This window comes from Copadichromis virginalis, linkage group LG7 (assembly GCF_057382275.1).
Source record: "Copadichromis virginalis isolate Kocher_CV1m ecotype Utaka linkage group LG7, C_Virginalis_male_GT1.1, whole genome shotgun sequence".
NCBI classification, from domain to species: domain Eukaryota; kingdom Metazoa; phylum Chordata; class Actinopteri; order Cichliformes; family Cichlidae; genus Copadichromis; species Copadichromis virginalis.
The window spans coordinates 55,847,098-55,865,983 of NC_140624.1; the positions used below are offsets into that span (position 1 = coordinate 55,847,098).

The 18,886-nt window shown below is 40.0% G+C and overlaps 1 protein-coding gene across 1 annotated transcript in view; it reads right to left on the bottom strand.

Annotated features, from left to right (window-relative positions):
• The window catches only part of pde8b (phosphodiesterase 8B), a 45,562-nt gene that overhangs the window by 4,324 nt on the left and 22,352 nt on the right, over nt 1-18,886 (bottom strand). Inside the window, exons 7-21 of the mRNA XM_085464305.1 lie at nt 18,690-18,768; nt 18,115-18,255; nt 17,939-18,027; nt 17,804-17,858; nt 13,986-14,037; nt 12,871-12,948; nt 12,104-12,180; nt 11,344-11,508; nt 9,835-9,880; nt 8,980-9,109; nt 8,599-8,797; nt 7,698-7,915; nt 7,427-7,565; nt 6,612-6,779; nt 6,288-6,417 (exon numbers count right to left, since the gene is read on the bottom strand). Of these exons, the coding sequence (XP_085320431.1) occupies nt 6,288-6,417; nt 6,612-6,779; nt 7,427-7,565; nt 7,698-7,915; nt 8,599-8,797; nt 8,980-9,109; nt 9,835-9,880; nt 11,344-11,508; nt 12,104-12,180; nt 12,871-12,948; nt 13,986-14,037; nt 17,804-17,858; nt 17,939-18,027; nt 18,115-18,255; nt 18,690-18,768 (1,766 nt within the window). The remainder of the gene's footprint in view (nt 1-6,287; nt 6,418-6,611; nt 6,780-7,426; nt 7,566-7,697; nt 7,916-8,598; nt 8,798-8,979; nt 9,110-9,834; nt 9,881-11,343; nt 11,509-12,103; nt 12,181-12,870; nt 12,949-13,985; nt 14,038-17,803; nt 17,859-17,938; nt 18,028-18,114; nt 18,256-18,689; nt 18,769-18,886) is intronic.

Sequence of the window (18,886 nt, forward strand, 5' to 3'; positions counted from 1 at the left end):
ATGAGTTAGTGTTTGCCGCCAGTGACCACGTCACTGATTCACTGGTTTTTTGTCCATGGTTTGTTTTTTGGCACTGGGATCTAAACAATAAATACCAGGGACACAACAAAGGAACTGCTGTTTCGAAACCTTCTGCCTTCCAGCCTTCACAAATCAGCCCTTGTCACAGACTCTTGGATACTTCACACAAGCTGAGAGACTATTTGTTGACACCCCTTCAAGATTCAAGATTTACTTTATTGTCATTCAGCACTACCTCAAAGACGCAATGCAGAATGAAATTACGTAGCACAAGCTTACATAAAGACATATAAAAATGTCAATAGAGTTTAAAAAAAAGGCAAATATAATAATTAAATAAATAAATACATATAAAGTCAGTGGTACATATTTAAAAAGCACAAATAAAAAAACAATTCAATTACTGCAAAAGAGAAATGCTGATTGTTGACCGATTGGTAGAGTATAATAATCTAGAGAACAGAAGCTGTTTTTGTGCTGTTCAGCAGTTCGATGGCTGGTGGAAAGCGCCTGAGGTGCGACCTGCACCTCAGGCTATGATACCGTCTGCCTGAGGGCAGAAGTGAGAACAGGCTGGGGTTGGGGCGGAAGGTGTCCCTGATGATGTTTTTTGCTCTGGATAAGGAGTGTTGTTTGGCTGGACCCTCAATAGATGGCAGTGTGACCCTAATAGTCCTCTCAGCTGATCTCACCACTCTTCTCAGGGCCTTTTTGTCTGAAGCACTGCTGTTCCTGTGCCAGAGAGAGATGCTGCTTGTCAACACACTCTCAATGGTGCCTCTGTAAAAGGTGGTGAGAACCCTGGCAACCTCCGGTCACTTAGGAAAAATGTCTACTCTCTGACTAGTTGGCAAATAGTTGTTGGAGGTTGTTGTCAGTTACTGGAAATGGACAACATCAGCCTTCAGCATTAAAAGCTTCAACCAAAGGTGCAAAGGGTGCAACTAGAAGGCATTCTGGTTGTCCTCAAAACTCTTTACAGTATGATTAGTGTCTTTGTAGTGTTTGCAGACAAATCCATGTCAATCAAAGCATTATCAGAGTGCTTTTTATAGCTATGTGCAATTTCTTGCTAGCAACTGGCAATAACCTTCAGCAGCCGGTTGTGGAATACGCACTTTTCCTAGCCATTTCTGGTTACCAGTGGGTCACTGAATGGTCTCTTGGCCTGCACAGCTGGGGCATTAGCAATCGCTTTCACAGCTACTGCCAGCAACCGCACGCAACTGGTCTCGGTATATGTTTTTTTTCCCCAAGTGACTGGCCTCTAGGCCCCTATCCCTGTGTGACTGAAGCCTAAGACTGCAACTAAAAAACTTACTGTTCCCGTTGACACTGTAGTTTTTATTCATTTCACCTGATAGTGGTTTTAAAAAATGTGAAACATATATGGTGACAGATGACAGCTGGCAAAAGATTAAAGGGACACCTGCAGACATAGCCTGGTTGGTCATATGTCTCATATCTATACAAGTAATTTTAATGTATCAAGTCTCAAAATATCAGATTATTCAAAGAACCATGAATAATCCCAGTAGAGAGAATGCAACAAACACATATGTAAATTATATTTTCAAAAAACAAAACAAAAAACAAAGTAACAAACAAACACACACACAGACACACAAAAACAGGAAATCAGGGATAAACACCTACATTTGCCACTTACTTCCTGTTATCATTCCACACGGACTGTTAACATTTGTAAGCAGGCTATGTGCAGTCAGTTTGTGTACAGTTGCTAATGCTACATAGACTCTACAATGGTTCTCCCACATTAAAGGTCAGCTGGGGCTCAAAGGTCTCTCTGCCTCTCTCTCTCTCACACACACCCACAGCCTGAGGCACCACAGCTTCGGCTTGTGTTGTTTACATCCTTGTTTCCGGCCTTGTTGATGAGCCACACTGCATCTGTGGAACTAACAATGACCCCTGCCTTGTCCTGACAGTGACCCTGGTGAATTGAAAGAGGCTGCATGTGTGTTTTAGTGTTTATGTGCAAGTGAAGTTCTGCTCGGCTGCTTGTCGAGTGATTGTAGCCAACCCCTCCACCCTCATCCCTGCCACTATTTCCCTGACTTCCACTCCCCTGATACTCTTGTAATTTCTCCTGATCCCACTGGCGTTTGGAATCTTTCCGTGACATCAGAGCTGACAGTAAACAAGCTGCCTCTCGGGGAGACTATGCTAAGAGGGGAATTCAGTGGGAATGGGGAACTAGTACAAGCAGCATACTATCCCGTTCCACTCATCATCACTTTCTCTCACTATCTCTTTCCTGTCATTTTCTCTCTTGCAATCTACTAAGAAAAAAATCACTGACGGCAATAAAAGAGGCCAGGAGTCAAGATGGCACTGTCAGAGGTTTTGTTTTAGTTGGACTGAAATGCCTAATTGTTTCAATTATTGCATTTGAGTTATGGAACAAACTGGAAATGTGGGAAGTGATTCAGAGGTCTTAACCCAGACTGGTTTAGTGTCCCCAAAGAAAGGTTACACTGAGCAGACACAACATTGCAGTAAGTAACATTAATCATGTTACAATGCAATTTCCTGTTGGGACAGGGTAGGTCCTGGCATTCATGCGGATGTTACTTATCCCCCTATCCAAAATCAAGTGGGATAATGCGCCCCACCACATGCACAAATACAGCTTGAGGAACATTAGAGCTGACCATAAGGCTGTAGGAGGAAGCAAGATTAATAGGTTAGTGAGCTACGACGAGCTTGGAGGTAGAGTCTTCTGTGTCATGAAAGTGGCTCCCTTTCTACCTGGCTAAATCACTATGGTAACTTATGCTGAACAGACAGCTGGAAGAGTCACGTTTTCATTAACGCTTTTATTTTCAGCATATTTTCTCTGGTAGGTGAATAAGTTTTACATGTGCAAGCTGTTAAGCTCTACCTTACTAATGCAACAAATGAAGCCCAGCTGTAAAGTTAGAGGAGAGCAAACTGTTCAGTGATGATAACAAACTGGAGCAAACTGCACTCATAGTAATGATTTTGTGCAGCAGAAGAGTTATATGTGAATGCGCTCAGATCCTGAAAACTAAAACCTGGCTTAACAGAGAAAGAAACCATTAATACATAAATCAGCAGCCATTTGAAGATATTAATGGAGGAGCTTCTTTAAACTGAAATCAAAGCAAGTAGGGATGGGTATCGTTTAGGTTTTATCCGATACCGGTGCCAAATCGGTACTTTTGAAACGGTGCCGGTGCTCAAACGGTGCTCGAACCGGTGCTTAAAGAATGGAGAACACAAACTTTGTCCAAAAACCTCTCATGTTCAGCTGGTTTTTTTTGTAAAAAGATAACAATGTTAGCCTTTTCTGCAGCTATGTGGCATATATGGCATCACTCTTGGCTGGAAGCAGTGCTTAAACAATGGAAAAAACACAAACTCTGTCCAAAAACCTCTCATGTTTAGCTGTTTTCCACTTTTTCTTTGGTCATTTTAGCCTTTTTGGCCAGGGTGAAGGGAGTATCTGCCATCAAACAAGAAGACAGCCGCATGTAACTATGATGATGTTTGCTAGTTCACCTTACCTGCATTAATGTAATAACGTGGTTAGCCTACTCAACGTAAATTACACACGAACAACATGAAGCTACTCATGCAGAGAAGAACGGCTGCTGCTGCATCATCATCCTCATCATTTCTGCTACACTGGCAGGGCTAGGGGCCAGGACTCTATTCTTCGGGTTTTTGGGGGATGTTGCTCCGGGTCCGATAACTGGCAACCCACCCAACGTGCACGGTGTGAGGTCTCGCAGCAAGCTATCAAATACGGCGCATTTCTTGGCTTTTAAAAAAAACGCTATGCGTCGCCAGCTGTTTAATCGGATTCTTGGTGTTACCTCCTTTGACAGTATCACAGTATCAGCTTAAAGCACTTGTTGCAGGCTGCTGAGTTTGCATATTTTGCTGTGAAGTACAGCCAGACTTTTGACCGCTTCGACTTGGACATTTTTAATCTGTAGCTCTGCTCTAACAGAACATACGTACCTGGCCCCGCCTACTATCCTCGGAAACGTAAAATGATTGGCTAGAAGTGTATCACAGCTCAGGAAAAAAAAGCACCGAAATAAAGCACCGAAATGTGCGCTGCTTTTCGGTCTGGTTACTACCGTTTATGTCAGAACCCATGGCACCGGACACCGGTACCCATCCCTAAAAGCAAGGTTTATGGTTCAAACAGAAATCATCATCTAGGCTGATGAGCCGAGCCACTGCAGTCTTGCTGTTTTGGAAAAGGATAACTGCAGGACCCTGCACACTCACTGGCTATCAATTTGTGATTGATCCGTTGTTAGCATAACCTGGATAATTCTCCTTTTTCTGATCCAGAAAAATTAAATTTTTCCTGTTTTAGAATCCTGAGCCACAGTATTTCCTAATAATAATCATATTTAAGAAAATGTATATGTTTTATTTCAACATGACCTGACACTTGTGACTGACCACACAAAGTTATTAGGAAAGTGTCTACTGAGATCACAGCACACGAGAGCAGAGGGCTGTTTTCCCATGGACCTCTATGTTACCAGAAGTTGTTTTGCGGAGGCGTTGCATCCTATTGACCACGGACCGGTTTATGTCCGACAGTATTTTCACGGACCGGCCTTTAAGGTGTCGCGGATAAATACAACAAAATAAAACCAGTACCGGTACAAAAAAAATAAGATTTATTCATAACACACGGGAAAAGACCCAGGGAAACCGAGTTAACGATAACGCTGTCAAGTCGAAGCCTTGCAGGCTCAAAGTTTTGTATTATTATTTGATTCATTCAAAGCACCTTCAGGCAACTGTTGTTGTGATTTATTGCAAGTTATTAGGGGCTTGGCTTTGAGTGACAGGTGGTTGCTGTTTTGTCTTGTTTGGTATATAAATTTACAGTTTAGGATTTTCAGTCGCCAAATTTAGTGTTCCAGTTAATATCAAGCTGATTTATGGATGCAGCTTTCTATTCTTTCACTCAAATCTGGCCTTTTCTGGCATCCCAAAAACGAACAAACAAAAGAAAAAAAACCCTTTTATGTCATGGTCTGGGTGTGTGGCTGTAAAATTCCTGAAGGTCTGGACCTCCCTGGTATCCACCCATGGGCAGGGCCTACAGCCTCCCTCACCTGAAGCTGATTGAGGCAATCAGGTTGGAGATTTAAGCTGCTTGCTGACACTGCTTCCTCACTAGTTCGTCAACTACCCTATTTACTCCAGGAAATTCCAGCACACTGAACCACTCATCTTGGAAATCTGGTTAACCCGCCTGCTTTCAGAATCATCTCTTTGCCTCACCTGCCTGCCCTCCTGCCCTTGCACCACCTCGGGACCTTCACCGCTCAGGACAGCTGCCACACACCACCAAACCCACCTGGACCGCACCACCTCTCCTTCAACGCTTCCATCTCCCACCTGCACATACGTACCTAATCACCAGCCAGCTGCTGTTGCTTTCTTGGACCTGTCCCCTTGCTTATCCCTCTCCCCTGACCAAGACCCTCACGCCCCATGTGTCAAGCCTTAAGTCAGGTACTATCGTAAATGTCATTTTTGTGCTAGTTGATAAACCTTTGTTAAACCCTTTCCTCAGCCTCCGCTTTGGGTTTTCTGCACGTGGGTTTGATTTTTGGTACTCGGCCTCCGGCCGTTTTGTGACATTTTAAATGGTGGTCTATGAACCAGTCAGCAACTGTCCAGCTTATATTACTAGTTTTTGACTTTGTCACAGTCTTTATTTTGCAATCTGAGCAAATCTCACCAGTTTCTGTTGATGACAGTGTTGTCGGGAATGCATTTTCTTTTTATCAATCTCACATCCACAGATGTATTTAGAAACAAGAGAACAAGACTGCTTGGACTAACAGAAGCAGGCTGGTAACTTTAGGACATTTAGTAAAGATTGCAGTCACATGTAGAATGTGAAACAATTATCACTTCAAGAGAAAAGATGTGAAAGATCATTTGGGAAATGGTCTGAGTGAAAGCATTAGAGGAATCCTTAGCAAGCAAATGGCTTCTTATAGAACAACAGTTACTTTTGTTCTGTGAAAGTAAACATTTAAACTTGTTAAGCAGCAAGTCCCAATCTATGATTTATGATCCTGACCTTTTAGCTGCACAGTCAGACTTAATATGTGTGTAAATATAATACTCCACTCTATTGAAATGGAAACAAAGAAGAAAATGACTAAGAAGACTGTGTGGAAAACCACCCCTGAGAGAGAAACACAGAACACAGTTGAATTTTTTGCTCTTACCATCCCAGGCGTCAAACATATCAGTGATGAAGTAGTCTATGAAGGAAATCTGAGATTTGGGGACACTGCAGGTGTTCCTGTCGAAAACGGGCATCACCACTGGCAGCCCTTGTCTCTTCTCCTCATCTGTCTGCAGGGAAACACACATAATTCAATAAACAGGGAGCTTAGACGGCAGGAGGCCATTTATCTAATAAAGTATGCAAAGTGATTAAGCAAAAACAAATAAAATTAAATGAACAGTTAACTATCTTCACAGTAATGATTCTGTTCTAAGCTTTAAACCCGCTATTAAACTAAGCTGTTTTACTGATGCTCCCACACCTGTGCAAAGTACTCCTCAGAGATCCGTCCAGCCCACTCGATGCAGAGCTCGAGTGGTCTGCAGGGGTTTGCCACATCTGCACACTTGATCAGCATCCTCTTTATCAGCAGACGATTCTCTGGAGAGTTTCTGATGTTGGCCTGACCCTCACAGTCACTGTTCACGCTCTGTGGGAAAGACACAGCAGATATAACCATCTGGGACATCCAGAAAAATGAAGGACATAAGACACACAAACACATATACTGAGACATATAGTCTCATCACATATCTGTTTTGTAACTCTGATTTCTAATAACTTCCTGGAACGTTTCCTGGAAAGAGCTAATGTGGAACCATTTGTATTGTTTGCAAAAAAAAAAAGAAAAAGAAAAGTAAACCAAACAGGAAGTGTTGCTCTTTTTCTCCCCAGGCCTTCATCCTTCGGCAGACTAAGCAAACTACTGCTGAGCAGTTAATCAAATTTTAATCTCAGTCACAGTTTCCCCCTCCAGTATTCAATGCATGAGGTTTTGGGAGTTTTTGCAGCAAAAGAATGATACAAATTAAAACTAATCAAATTTAAAATTGATATTTCATTTCTTGTCCTTCAATAAACACTCCAGTTTCAAAGATTAGAACATTCTGGCTACAATGAGTTCATATTTCAGGCTTTATGGGGTTAACACATATATAATAGTCGAGATAAAACAATTAATTACAACAATTAATAATTCTTTCTTTTAAAAAGTTTATTACATTCAGTATTTTTCCAAAATGTATACACCTTATTATTTGCTCTTACTGAGTGTCTCTGAAGCTATCTGACACTTACACTCGTGCTGGTCTCCTCTATGGCAGCCATTGGCTTGTTGATACTATTCACAAATTTGCTGACGTGTTCAAAGTGTCTGGTCATCTCTGTGGCCAGCACCATGTCTATGATGGCCTGTCGCAGCGTTCGGAACTGAGTCCTGTATGCAAAGGGTAAAATAAAATCAGCATCTATTCACATTCTGCATTGTTGCTGCATGCTAATGTAAATCAGCTGTGACTAAGAAGAAAACAAAAAGAAAAAAAAAAGCAGGTGTGCTGCTTCTACTGACCTGTCGATGTTCTTGAAAATGTTGCTCTTGCTGTCACGGACAGTGAGCTGGAAGGCGAGGGCTGCGTGGTGGCTCTCCAGAACGGCCGTGTCATTGTAGAGTATGGCCAGTTCACTACCTGCATTACACAAGAAGGAGTTGGTCCTGCCTGGGTGGTCCACATCGTGGACTGCTGCTGCTATCAGTGCTGCCACCTCATCCAGCTGGTCCAGACTGCTCTGAAGAAAACAGTGGAAACAAAAGGCCACATCAGTACTGGACTGCTCTGCATATATGGATGCAAGAACTTGCTGGAATAGGTCCTGGCATCTCTGTTTAGATTGCTCCCCTCGTGTTCCAAAGCCAGTAGCAGAAAATGATGGATGGATGGATTTTATTTAATCTTCATAATGAATACTATATCTGTATTGCACGATGCTATATGAGGCTTTTTTCAGTTGCAATTGCAAATAAAATAAAAAAGTGAATTTAAATCCATCCATCATCATTTTCTGCTGCTTATCTGGTTTTAGAACACAAGGGGTGCCGTGAACAGAGACGCCCAGTCCTATTCCAGTTAATCTGTATGTGTATCCCATCTTTTTTGGAATTGGGATTGTACAATGAATCGTATTCAGATCTTTTGCTTGTGTTCCTTTTAATAAATGCTGGTATGCAAACATATCTAGAGTTTTTTTTAAATAATCTGCACAAGCAAACAACATCTTCTATCAACAGTATCATTACATTTTTTTGTTAGTAGCATAACATGTTTTTTTTGGGTATATTTTTGGTATATTTTCCTTAATAAACCAAAATATACAATTCATTAAATGTGTATATATTATTTAGTATCTCCTGTTTTAGATTTATCATTCTCATGTGCCGCTCACTCAGTTTATATGTGTGCTTTTCTTCTAACCTTGACTCTCTCTTTGCGTAGGAAGTAGGCTGTAGCGTGCAGCACATCTGCAGCGTGTGTGGAATTGTGGTAGGAGTTAGAGGAGTGGTAGCTGGCCTCAATGAGCTGCAGCCAGGAGCGCAGTGTAGCCTCCGAGCAGTTTAAGAACTCACACACTCCAAAACTTGTGCAAATCTTCAGGCCTAGGTATGTCAGTGGTCTGCAGGGGATCACACAAAGGACTGGATGAATATGCGTGGAACAGGTTAAAGTAAGAAAAATGCAGCAAAACAGATCACTACTGGATAACGAAATGAATTGAAGCCAATAAGCATACGTAGCTTTTTCGAATCCAAGGAATTTGATATTGTTTGGACTCTCTGGATTAAATCATCTTTGTACCTTTTGTGTGTAGCTGCCTCCAGCTCCAGGATGTTGAATTCCCAGCACTCCTCATCATTCAGCATCTCAGCGATGTTTGGAGGAACATCATTCAAAGTGACTGGGATAGCCAGCTGGCTCTGACTCATGTCTAATAGACACACACGCATAAAAATGTCACCATAAAAAGACCAACGAACTATTGTACCTGTGTTGGCTCTGTAATATTTATACCAATAGTTGTTCTGAAAATGTAAAGACTGTGGTAGCAATACAGTGTGCAATAAAATTATTTAGAGAAGTGAAGGAGCACCGGTGGTGTTGCAGTTACACTTACAAAGACACAGCTTTCAACATAATGACAAATTAGACCATATCTCAGAAAATTGACTCTTGCTTTGGGTCATCTCTCAGTTAAGTGCTCTTGTGACTGTAGTCATTATAATGGGGTTATGTAATAAACTGAGATGGAAAAATACACACTCTACAATGTTACAAGAACATTGCGACTCTTTCATCCTGCCAACAACAACTTCAAACTTAATATTTATTCAAGAGATTCCATCAAGACAACAGACCACATTCAACACCCAAAAGGCAACACCCAAACATATCTCTAGTCCCACATGTTTTTAACCTAATGCTTCATTAACAGCTAGCTACTATGAAGTTATTGCCCCGGTGTTGCCAATATATTTATACATACATTGAAATATTTACATAATGCACAGGATTATTGTGCAATATATATAGATTTTTCACCCCCTTGTTGTGGATATTCACTCATGAAAACACACCAGTGTGCAATAGTACCCACTGTATTCCTCTGTTTCTTTTTCTTTGTTGCCATTGATATTACAGTGCATTAAAACTTACTTTTGCAGAAAACATATTCATTCCCAGAGAGTCTGCGCAGCCCATCCTGGAGGGGAAAAAAATGAAGAAAATGATTTTTTGAAAATGATTTTGTTTCTTGAGACAGACAGTGAGCCTATTATTCTTAACATCTGACTATTCCATTAGAACCCCAAAACAAATAATGTGGCAGCCTTGCTCAATATTTCAACTTGCACACACAGTGCAACAAACTGGAGTGAAAGATGCATTTATTGGGGAGAGTTGGTGGATTAACTAAGCATCAAAATAAACCCAACATGGAAGACAAGAAAACTGCCGTTCTCTAACTGACCACTCGAGTCTGCTTCCAAAAGTGAGCCACTCCCCACAGAGATGGTGAAACAAGTAAAACTTCCAAGGAGAGAAAGCTTTTTAAAACTTTATTTTGCAGAGTTTCTTTTGTAGTTGTGCCTCTGTATACCATTAAAAGTGTGTTTCAATTATTGTAATTCAGTGCAGCGCTTTAACCAATGGAGTTTAAAAGTACTGCATTAACTGTTTAGTTTAGATATTTTTATATACAGTACCCCATCATCAGAAAGGCACTTTCTGAAGCTGATTTTGAGTGTTGAACTTGCATTTGGTGTCTTTGCACTGGAACTCTTAACTATAAGGTCCACAGAGATATTGATGCAAGTGAAGGAGGCCATAATTAAGCAGTGGAACTAAAATAAACCCATCAGAGAGATTTTGATGTGGCCAAATCAACAATCTGGTATATTTTTTAAAAGAATGAATGCACAGCAACACTGAAAGACAACTAAAGGGGATAATTAAAGAATTATGTTCTTGGTTAAGACAAACCTCTTGACAAGAAGACTTTTGTCAAGACTCAAAGTCTTTAAGCAAGAGACGCCTTCATAAACGGACATACAGTGTTTACAACAAGGTGCAAACCATTGGTTACTTTCAAGAACATGAAGGCCAGATAAGACTTTGTCAGAAAGAGCCTGTTTTGAAAAAACTTCTTTGGAGAGATGAATACAAGATGAGCCTGAAGGATGAGCCTGAACCATAACAATAGGAGGAGAAAAGTAGAGCTGGTATCTCCTTTACCATCACATTGTCACTGAATTGATGTACTTTTGGTAGTTACTAGAAAACACAGCAGATCTATACTGCGGAGAAAAATCATACATTAAACAATTTGACTGATAGACTGCATCAGCGGTCTATAATATTGCTGCTGGAACCTAAAACTTGCTTTCAAAACAGAAATGTATGCGTGCAGTGACTCACCTCATAGTTGGGCTTATTCAACAAATTCAAATTAAATAAAAACTGTTGGCAGTACAAAAACACAAGCGTGATTGCTGAAGGCAAACATTTCTCGGCTGAATGAAAATACCTTTTTATATTTTATATGCATGAGGTAACAGTTTTACACTGTGATTAAAAACAGCCTGTTTCTTATGTCTCCTTATAAAGTGTTTCAGGCATCTCAACTTACGAACCAATGTTTAAGTACGTATACTAACTAATTCTTACACTCATAAGCCCGCCAACCAGGTCGCTTGTGTGTGGGTCATCTTCTTTGGAGGCAAGCTGAGGGGAGTAGAGCTCAGTGGTCCTCAGGATCTCCAACACACGGTCCAGAGCTTCGGCTACCGTTACTGGACTGCTCTCCTGAGCTGCATTGATGATGTTTATTACCTGGGAATGAGGGAAAAGAGTAGCCAGTTAGCAGTTAGCACTTCCTGTTATTGCTGTGAAAGGTGGTCCCTCAAGCTACTAAATGCTTGATATGTTAGATATTATAAATGTGTCCAAACACTTCCAGTTTGTTCCTGAGTTACTTGGACAACAGCCACAACAGTGAAAAACATTATGAAGTCACAATAAAGCTGACTTTGGAAATAAAATGCCACTATTTTACTTTTTCACAAACGGATGTTTCATTTTATTTGTGTACAATGCTGTCATCAAAAGAGTATGAAATTTAAAGAGTTATAACCAAGAAAAAAAAGTGTTTTCGGAGCTTCAGTGACCTTTAACAGGTTAAGTCTTCTAAGTTCTTTGTTGAGTCATTGTGACTTCTTGTAATGAAAAAAAAAAAACCCAAAACAGATGGATGAACGTACATGCTGAGGGCTGGACAGACAACCCACAAACATATTGTCTCTGGCATCGAAGGATAAAAACACAGTGCAAGTTGTGACTTCTGGTCATTTTTACATAGCATTTGCTTTGGTACATTTAAGGTTTATTTTACTGTAAATGATTAACTCCACTGCTTAAAGTAGCATACCTTTGTTATTGGAGCCTCAATGGTCATAGAATGAATCCTGGCCACAGAAGAGTATCTTCGATTTTGTAAACTGGGAGCTGCAATGTAGAAAACATTATGGTATTGGTATTGTGATCACTATATTATGGCTTGTGGATTATCAGTAATAATAACACGATTTTGGCTTTCATCAAAATGCTCATGAATGAAAGAGATAAAAAAGAGCAAGAGAAAATATTTTGAGGGTGAGCAGAGGAGAAGCAGCATGCAGCTGAGATAACTTAAAATAGCAGCTGCGTCAAAGTGAGTGGAAGAGGGAGGTATGCATGTTATCAGCCCTCAACATCTCTCTGTACGATCTCTTTAGTTCAAGCACCTACCATAACACAGTCTGACTCACTCTCTCATTCGCTATCTCCAATCATTCCTTCATTCTTTCTTTACCCACTCCTATTTTGTGTTCTCCTTTGCTTTATTCACATTTTTTTATTATGTTCAATCTACTACGGTTGTTTTGTGTTCAAACATCTTCTTCAGATATTTAGCTGTAGACCATGGCTCCCGTTACATTGTGTTGTTTAGTTAGCGCTCCACACTTGCCGTACATCAGGATTGGGGCCTGTTTTGTTTATCTTCTCCTCATTATAATCTTAACTGTTATCAGCTTTAGCCAAGCCAATTGAAAATATGTTTAGATGTCTGGTTGTGCTTTTGGAGTGGCGCAAACTAGAGTTGTACCAATTTAAACAGAGGCTCAAAAACGTAAAACACATTTTAAATATCCTTACCGTCACTACTACGGGAGCTCACCGATCGGTCGTCCATCGAATCTTTTCTTCTGTCTCGGTGTCGTAGAGAATAGCACTCTGCGGATGGAAGTAATGCATGTAATACGATCAAGTAATTTCATCTTTGAGAATAATAACAAACGTGGACTTGTTTACTTTGGTGACCCCCTTACAATATCCACTGACATTTAAAGAGAGCATGGATAGGACAGCGGAATTTAAGAAAGTAGATTTACTCAAGGACTTAGCTCGAGTACAGTTTTAATGTACTTGTAGCTTGTTTAAAGTTCACTGTTATTCAGCATTCTGCTTCAACTCCATTGCATTTACAGTGTTTTACTTTATACTCCATCACATTTATTTTAAAGCTAAAGCTACGTAACAGTCTGCAGTCTTAAATACTGGAAATAAGGTTACCCAGCAGTTAATAAGTCATCTACATGTGCAACATTAAAATGAAATACACATTAATGAACCAAAAATTATTAAACCAACAGTGTCATTTATATATTCTGCATAGATAATACTTTTGCTTTAGCTGCTTGATTTGATTTAATTTAATTTAATACACTTAACAGCCACTTTACTAGATACACTTTACTAGTACTGGGTAGGATCCCCTTTTTCCTTCAGAACTGCTTTAATTCTTTGTGACAAAGATTTGACAAGGTGCAGAAAACAGTCCTCAAAAATTCTGCTCCACATGCATTTGCTTTATGTTTGTTGGCTACACATCCATGATGTAAAACGGTTGGTTACAGAACACCTTTGGGATGCGGTGAAACGGGAGTTCTCTATCATATCGAGACTATCTCTCCACTCAGAATATGTGACATTCTCTCACTCAGAGAACCAAGGTTACAATGCCTTATGCATTTGAGTACAGCCCGCTGTCATATTCAAGAAACCAGTTTGAGATGATCCATCCTATTTTCTCATTGTCAGACCATTGTGGATGAACTCTATAATTTACCTTCTCCAAATGGAGCCTATCCGAAAATAATTCCATATCATTCTATATTTATCTATTAGTTCTACTTGCGAGAACCATAAAATACACCTCTGCAATTAAGAGATAAAGGAACTGTGAAAGAAAAAAAAATGTTGTAAGATACCTGAGTGAGAATTTTCCCCGCTGTATCTCTCCTCCTTGTTGAACTTGTGGAGCTGGTGGACAGAGAGCAAGAGATGATTAAAATTTAGGTGTGCACTGTGGATATGCATTTACTGTGATGGATATAATCAGACGCATTTGGGGCTAAAGCAAAATGCTGGATTTATTTTAACATTCTGTATATTTTAAGAATTTGTTCCAATCTTATTTCAGCCTTCTGTATCATTGTTAAGATATAGCAGTCTATAAAAATTATTGATTTAGGCAAAGGAACTGCAAGGAATATACAGGTTTGTATTACTATAACAGAGCATTGTGAATACAACCTATGTATGACTGGAGAATTCAGTATGACTATGAATACAGTATTAAAGTCGTTAAGTAAGTAAAGTGGATAGCCTGCAAAGTGATCCAGTGTGTTACCAACGTGTTTGATCAGAATGGATTTATGTAGTATAAAAATGGCATATCATAAAATGTATGTCTGCAGGACAAGATCTTAATAAATATAAACCCACCCTGTCTCTGTATCAGTGACATAGCACTTCTTAATTCAAAGACTAAAAACTAGTAACTACTTAGCATGTTAACACACACTATAGGCTCAAGCACAGTGACACTAGCAGTATGCTAATTGCGTTTGATTCTTTATATAGTGATATTTATACAATTCTTATGAGTCAAGCTAATGGTAACATACATTTCAATGCACTAAATCATAGATTCATTTATTTTTTAAAAAGTTAAGAAATTTGTGTTTGGTGGATTATGTCTTTATTGTAAGAGTGCTTCTTGGGAATAAATTTTATTTCCTTGTAAGTAAAACACATCTGTGGGTGGAGCAACAGAGTTGATTACGTGGGTTGTGCCCATTAAGAACTTGCAAAATGTCCTCTGCCAATGCTAAGCAGCTTATTCTGTTATTTTCTTTTTTGTGCTAAGGTCACGTGTGGGAGTTCCCTGCTCATGCCCTGAAGCTCTTGGTACACGGTTTTCATGCTGATGTTAAAGGAGTCTGAAGTCTGCACACCGATGGAAAACTTTTTTTCGCTGTGCACTTCTTTGCACTCAGCAACTTTACATGGTCTGCTACTTTGTGGCTCAGGTGCTGTGGTTCCCAAATGTTTCCACTTTGCAATAATGTCTCTTAAGGTTGATTATGGAATATCTAGGAAGGAAGGAATTTCAAGAACTGACCCAGTACCATTGTCACATTCTATTACAGTAACTACTACACGTGATTCAGTGAACCTTTTAGAATGCCCCATTCTTTCACAAATGTTTGGAAAGGCATAACTCATGGCTATGAGCTTTTGTGTATTTCAAATCAAATCAAATCAAATCACTTTTATTGTCACATCACATGTGCAGGCACACTGGCACAGCACATGCGAGTGAAATTCTTGTGTGCGAGCCCCACAAGCAACAGAGATGTGCAAACACAACAACACAAACGAGCAAAATACAAGAAACTTGTTTGCTGTGTCTGCCTCTCTCTCAATATATATGTGTGTTTGCATGCATATATTTAATACAGCATATTTATATAGGTAACAATTTGCATGGTACATCCTGTTAGTCACACTCAGGTTCTTCGGATGGGTAGAGCCTCTAATCAGGTTAAGAAGATTTTCCTTACCCAGTGACTCACTGCACCTATGCAACTTGCTGACAGCGCAACCTGCATGTTTATGCAATCATTTATGCATGTATACAAACACTGTCTATAACTGTAAATCATTTTTACATATTTAGGAACGTGTAATTTCGCTATGGAGCAATGAAAACTATCCCTTGAACACTTCAGCTACATGTCATTTTTAAAATCCATTTCAATCTCATAGAATTGGCTAGTTGGTCTTTCTTTATACCCCCTTTGCTTAAAACTTTAAGCAAAGGGGGTATAAAGTATTAGGCATTGAGTGTGTCTCATACTGAGTAAATAGGATTAAGACAGTGTAAACATGTCTAATGACATGCAAAGTTTCCAGATTTAACTGGCTACAATTTAATGTTCTTCTTGGGCTGCAAAGCACAAGCAGACATCTAAACATCTTTTAAATTGGCTTGGCTAAAGCTTGTAATAGTTGAGATTATAATGAGGGGAAAGACAAACAAAACTGACCCAAAACCTGCTGTAAGTCTGGAGTGCTAACTAAACAACACAATGAAACGGAAACCATGGTCTACAGCCAAACATCTGGGTGGGAAAAGATGAGGAGTAATGTGGGGCTTTAAGTGCTCAGAGGAAAAGATCTTAAGCGGGTATCCAATGTCACATAAATGGTATCCTGAAATGGCCTTTGTGGCCTTGGGTTGTCAAATAGATAATCTCAGTGAAGATGTACTACATGCCTCGGGTCATGATTTAGTTCTAGAGAGCCATCAAATGCTAAAACTTTGTTGCTTCTTTGCATCAATTCTCTATGGTAATTTGTGGTAAAAAATGAATTAAATCTAGAAATGACACTGTGATAATACCATCCAGTTTGACACTGCACATCTTAGGTTGTGGGGGATGACTAGAATCGGATCAGTCGCTGCCATGCCTAAGGATTCCCAGCCCCGACAAGCAGGAATGAGTGCCATTTGGCTTTGGCAGTCAAATGTCAGTGGCTGACTCACCTTATGCACACACGATGAAAGAGAGCAATGAGCTAAACCTAGTGCCTGTGCAGCTTTGCCCAGGGTATAAATAGCCTTGGTGCCTGGCTGCTCGCCTTCCTTAGGCCTTAGTGGGAGATCCTGGTGCTTAGCTGTAGCTTAGCATAGTATGACGTTATTGGCTGGGAACCCAGCTGAGCGTAGCGGCACCTGCTTCAGAGTAGCTGTGCATGGTGCTCAATAGTGCTGGAAGCCTGTGAGCCCACATGTTTTGTTGAGGTATTGAAGTAAATCTGACACTTTAGCCTACAGATCATTTGACGCATTTATATAGATGTAACTGCCAGCAGAGTTTGCAATCAGTGAGTGCAGTTTGGACTCAGTGGTATATTTCATCACCAGACTTGATTGGGCCAAAAAGCACTGCAGCATTAGCGCTGCTGATAGTTTGACATTTGTTTAAGCTCCACAACACAAATAATATTTTGTAGCTGCCCGTTTTCTTCTTCTTCTTCTTCTTCTTCTTCTTCTTCTTCTTCTTCTTCTTCTTTTTTCAACTACAAGCACCTGCACGTAGGAGCTGAATATTTTTCATTTAGGGATGGGTAATAACCAAACACAAGAATATGATTTTTTTTTTTCAACAATATGACTTTGTTGTTGAAATTGTTCTTGTCTCCTCACCCCCAACTTGGTTGCGGCAGATAGCTGCCGCTTTCTGAGTCTGGTTCTGTTGGGAGGTTTCTTCCTGTTACAAGGGAGTTTTTCTTCCCACTGTTGCCAATTGCTTGCTCATAGGTGGTTGTTATTGTGATTTGGCACTACATAAATATATTAGAACCGAATCATTTAAAGATGTGGCTATAGCAAAACCCAACCAAAACCCCAAGTAAGCAAAGAAAGAGAGTCCCACATTAGAATCCTTAAGTACCTGAATGAGTAAATATTTGATTAAAACCTTTAACTTCTAGTTGTTATTGCCGAAGCTCCTGTTTCACTCCTTGTATAATGACCTCTCCTTTGCCAAGGTTTGTACAATTAGCTTCTACACTAGGTACAGTATTATTAAAGAATTAGCCATGCCTCACTCATACTAAAATTCAGATTGGTATTTCTTTTTTGCAGTGTTAGTGACAAACTGATGGAAATGATTGTCCCTGCCTTGGGTGGAAGGAAACTTTTCAGAGTAAACGATCAGATGATCATTTCACCAACCTGATTGTTGTTGTCAATATGCGGTCTCTTGATGGCTACAAAATGTCGAATTTTCCTGTGGGAAGAGGACAGGAATCAGAGATTTCTTTCTAGGAGCTGTACACTAACAACGTTCGCTTGTTTAACTTGGCTTACCCTCCTTGGCCGATGACTGGTGTTATCCTCACATGCTGTTGTATACTGTCCCCTGATTTCTTTCTGGCATAATAAATGCCCTGCCATTCCTTCAGAGACGACAGGCCAGTCAGGGTATGAAATGCTGTCAGATCTCACAGATAGGTTGGATGGAGATGAATGGGTACAGGACTGACCTTTCCTTTTTTGATACAGTTGTTGATGGTGTCCAGCAGATCAGCTCTGTTCTTGTCACTCTTGGGAAGTTCAGTCAGTTCTTTCCCGATCAATTCCCCTTTGTGATAGCCCATCATCCGTTCAAATGCTGGATTCACGTACTGTGAAATAACCACAAAACTATTAGATTAAAGGAAAAAGTTGTATATTTTTCTTATTGTCCTCTTATGTCTAAATTTCCCTGATCACCTCTTCCCCATACAGAGGGGGAAAGGATAATCTGTCTATAAGGAGGTACATGCTGTTTTGCGGTGACTCGACTTCGACTTTTTTATGTAGCACATTGTTGTTAATGTATGTAAAATCTGTAAATGTGATGCTTTGTTGTGTTTCTATTTATTTCACAATTGCCGCGACCAAGACAAAAACTAAGAGAGACACAGTTTATATGTAAAGATATTAAAGTCATACACAGTTTTTTTGGATTAACTACTTGAGGATGAAAGCCACAGATATTACACAAATACTGACTATCACTAGCTTTGTGATTTAAAGAAAAGCTTTTGCTGCGTTGGAAGGTGTGTAATATGTTTACCTGTATTATGTGGTCCTCACTGGTGATCTCCACAGCTTCTTGGCAGTGCTCCAAGGCAGTGAAGATGGAATTACAAGCCCTGTGGATGAATAAAGCCACCAGACTAAGAATTAGGAAAGTCAGTACCAAAGAACACTTACACAGTATATGTCTGTGCATGTTCACATAATTGCATGATATGATCTATGTGTCTTTGC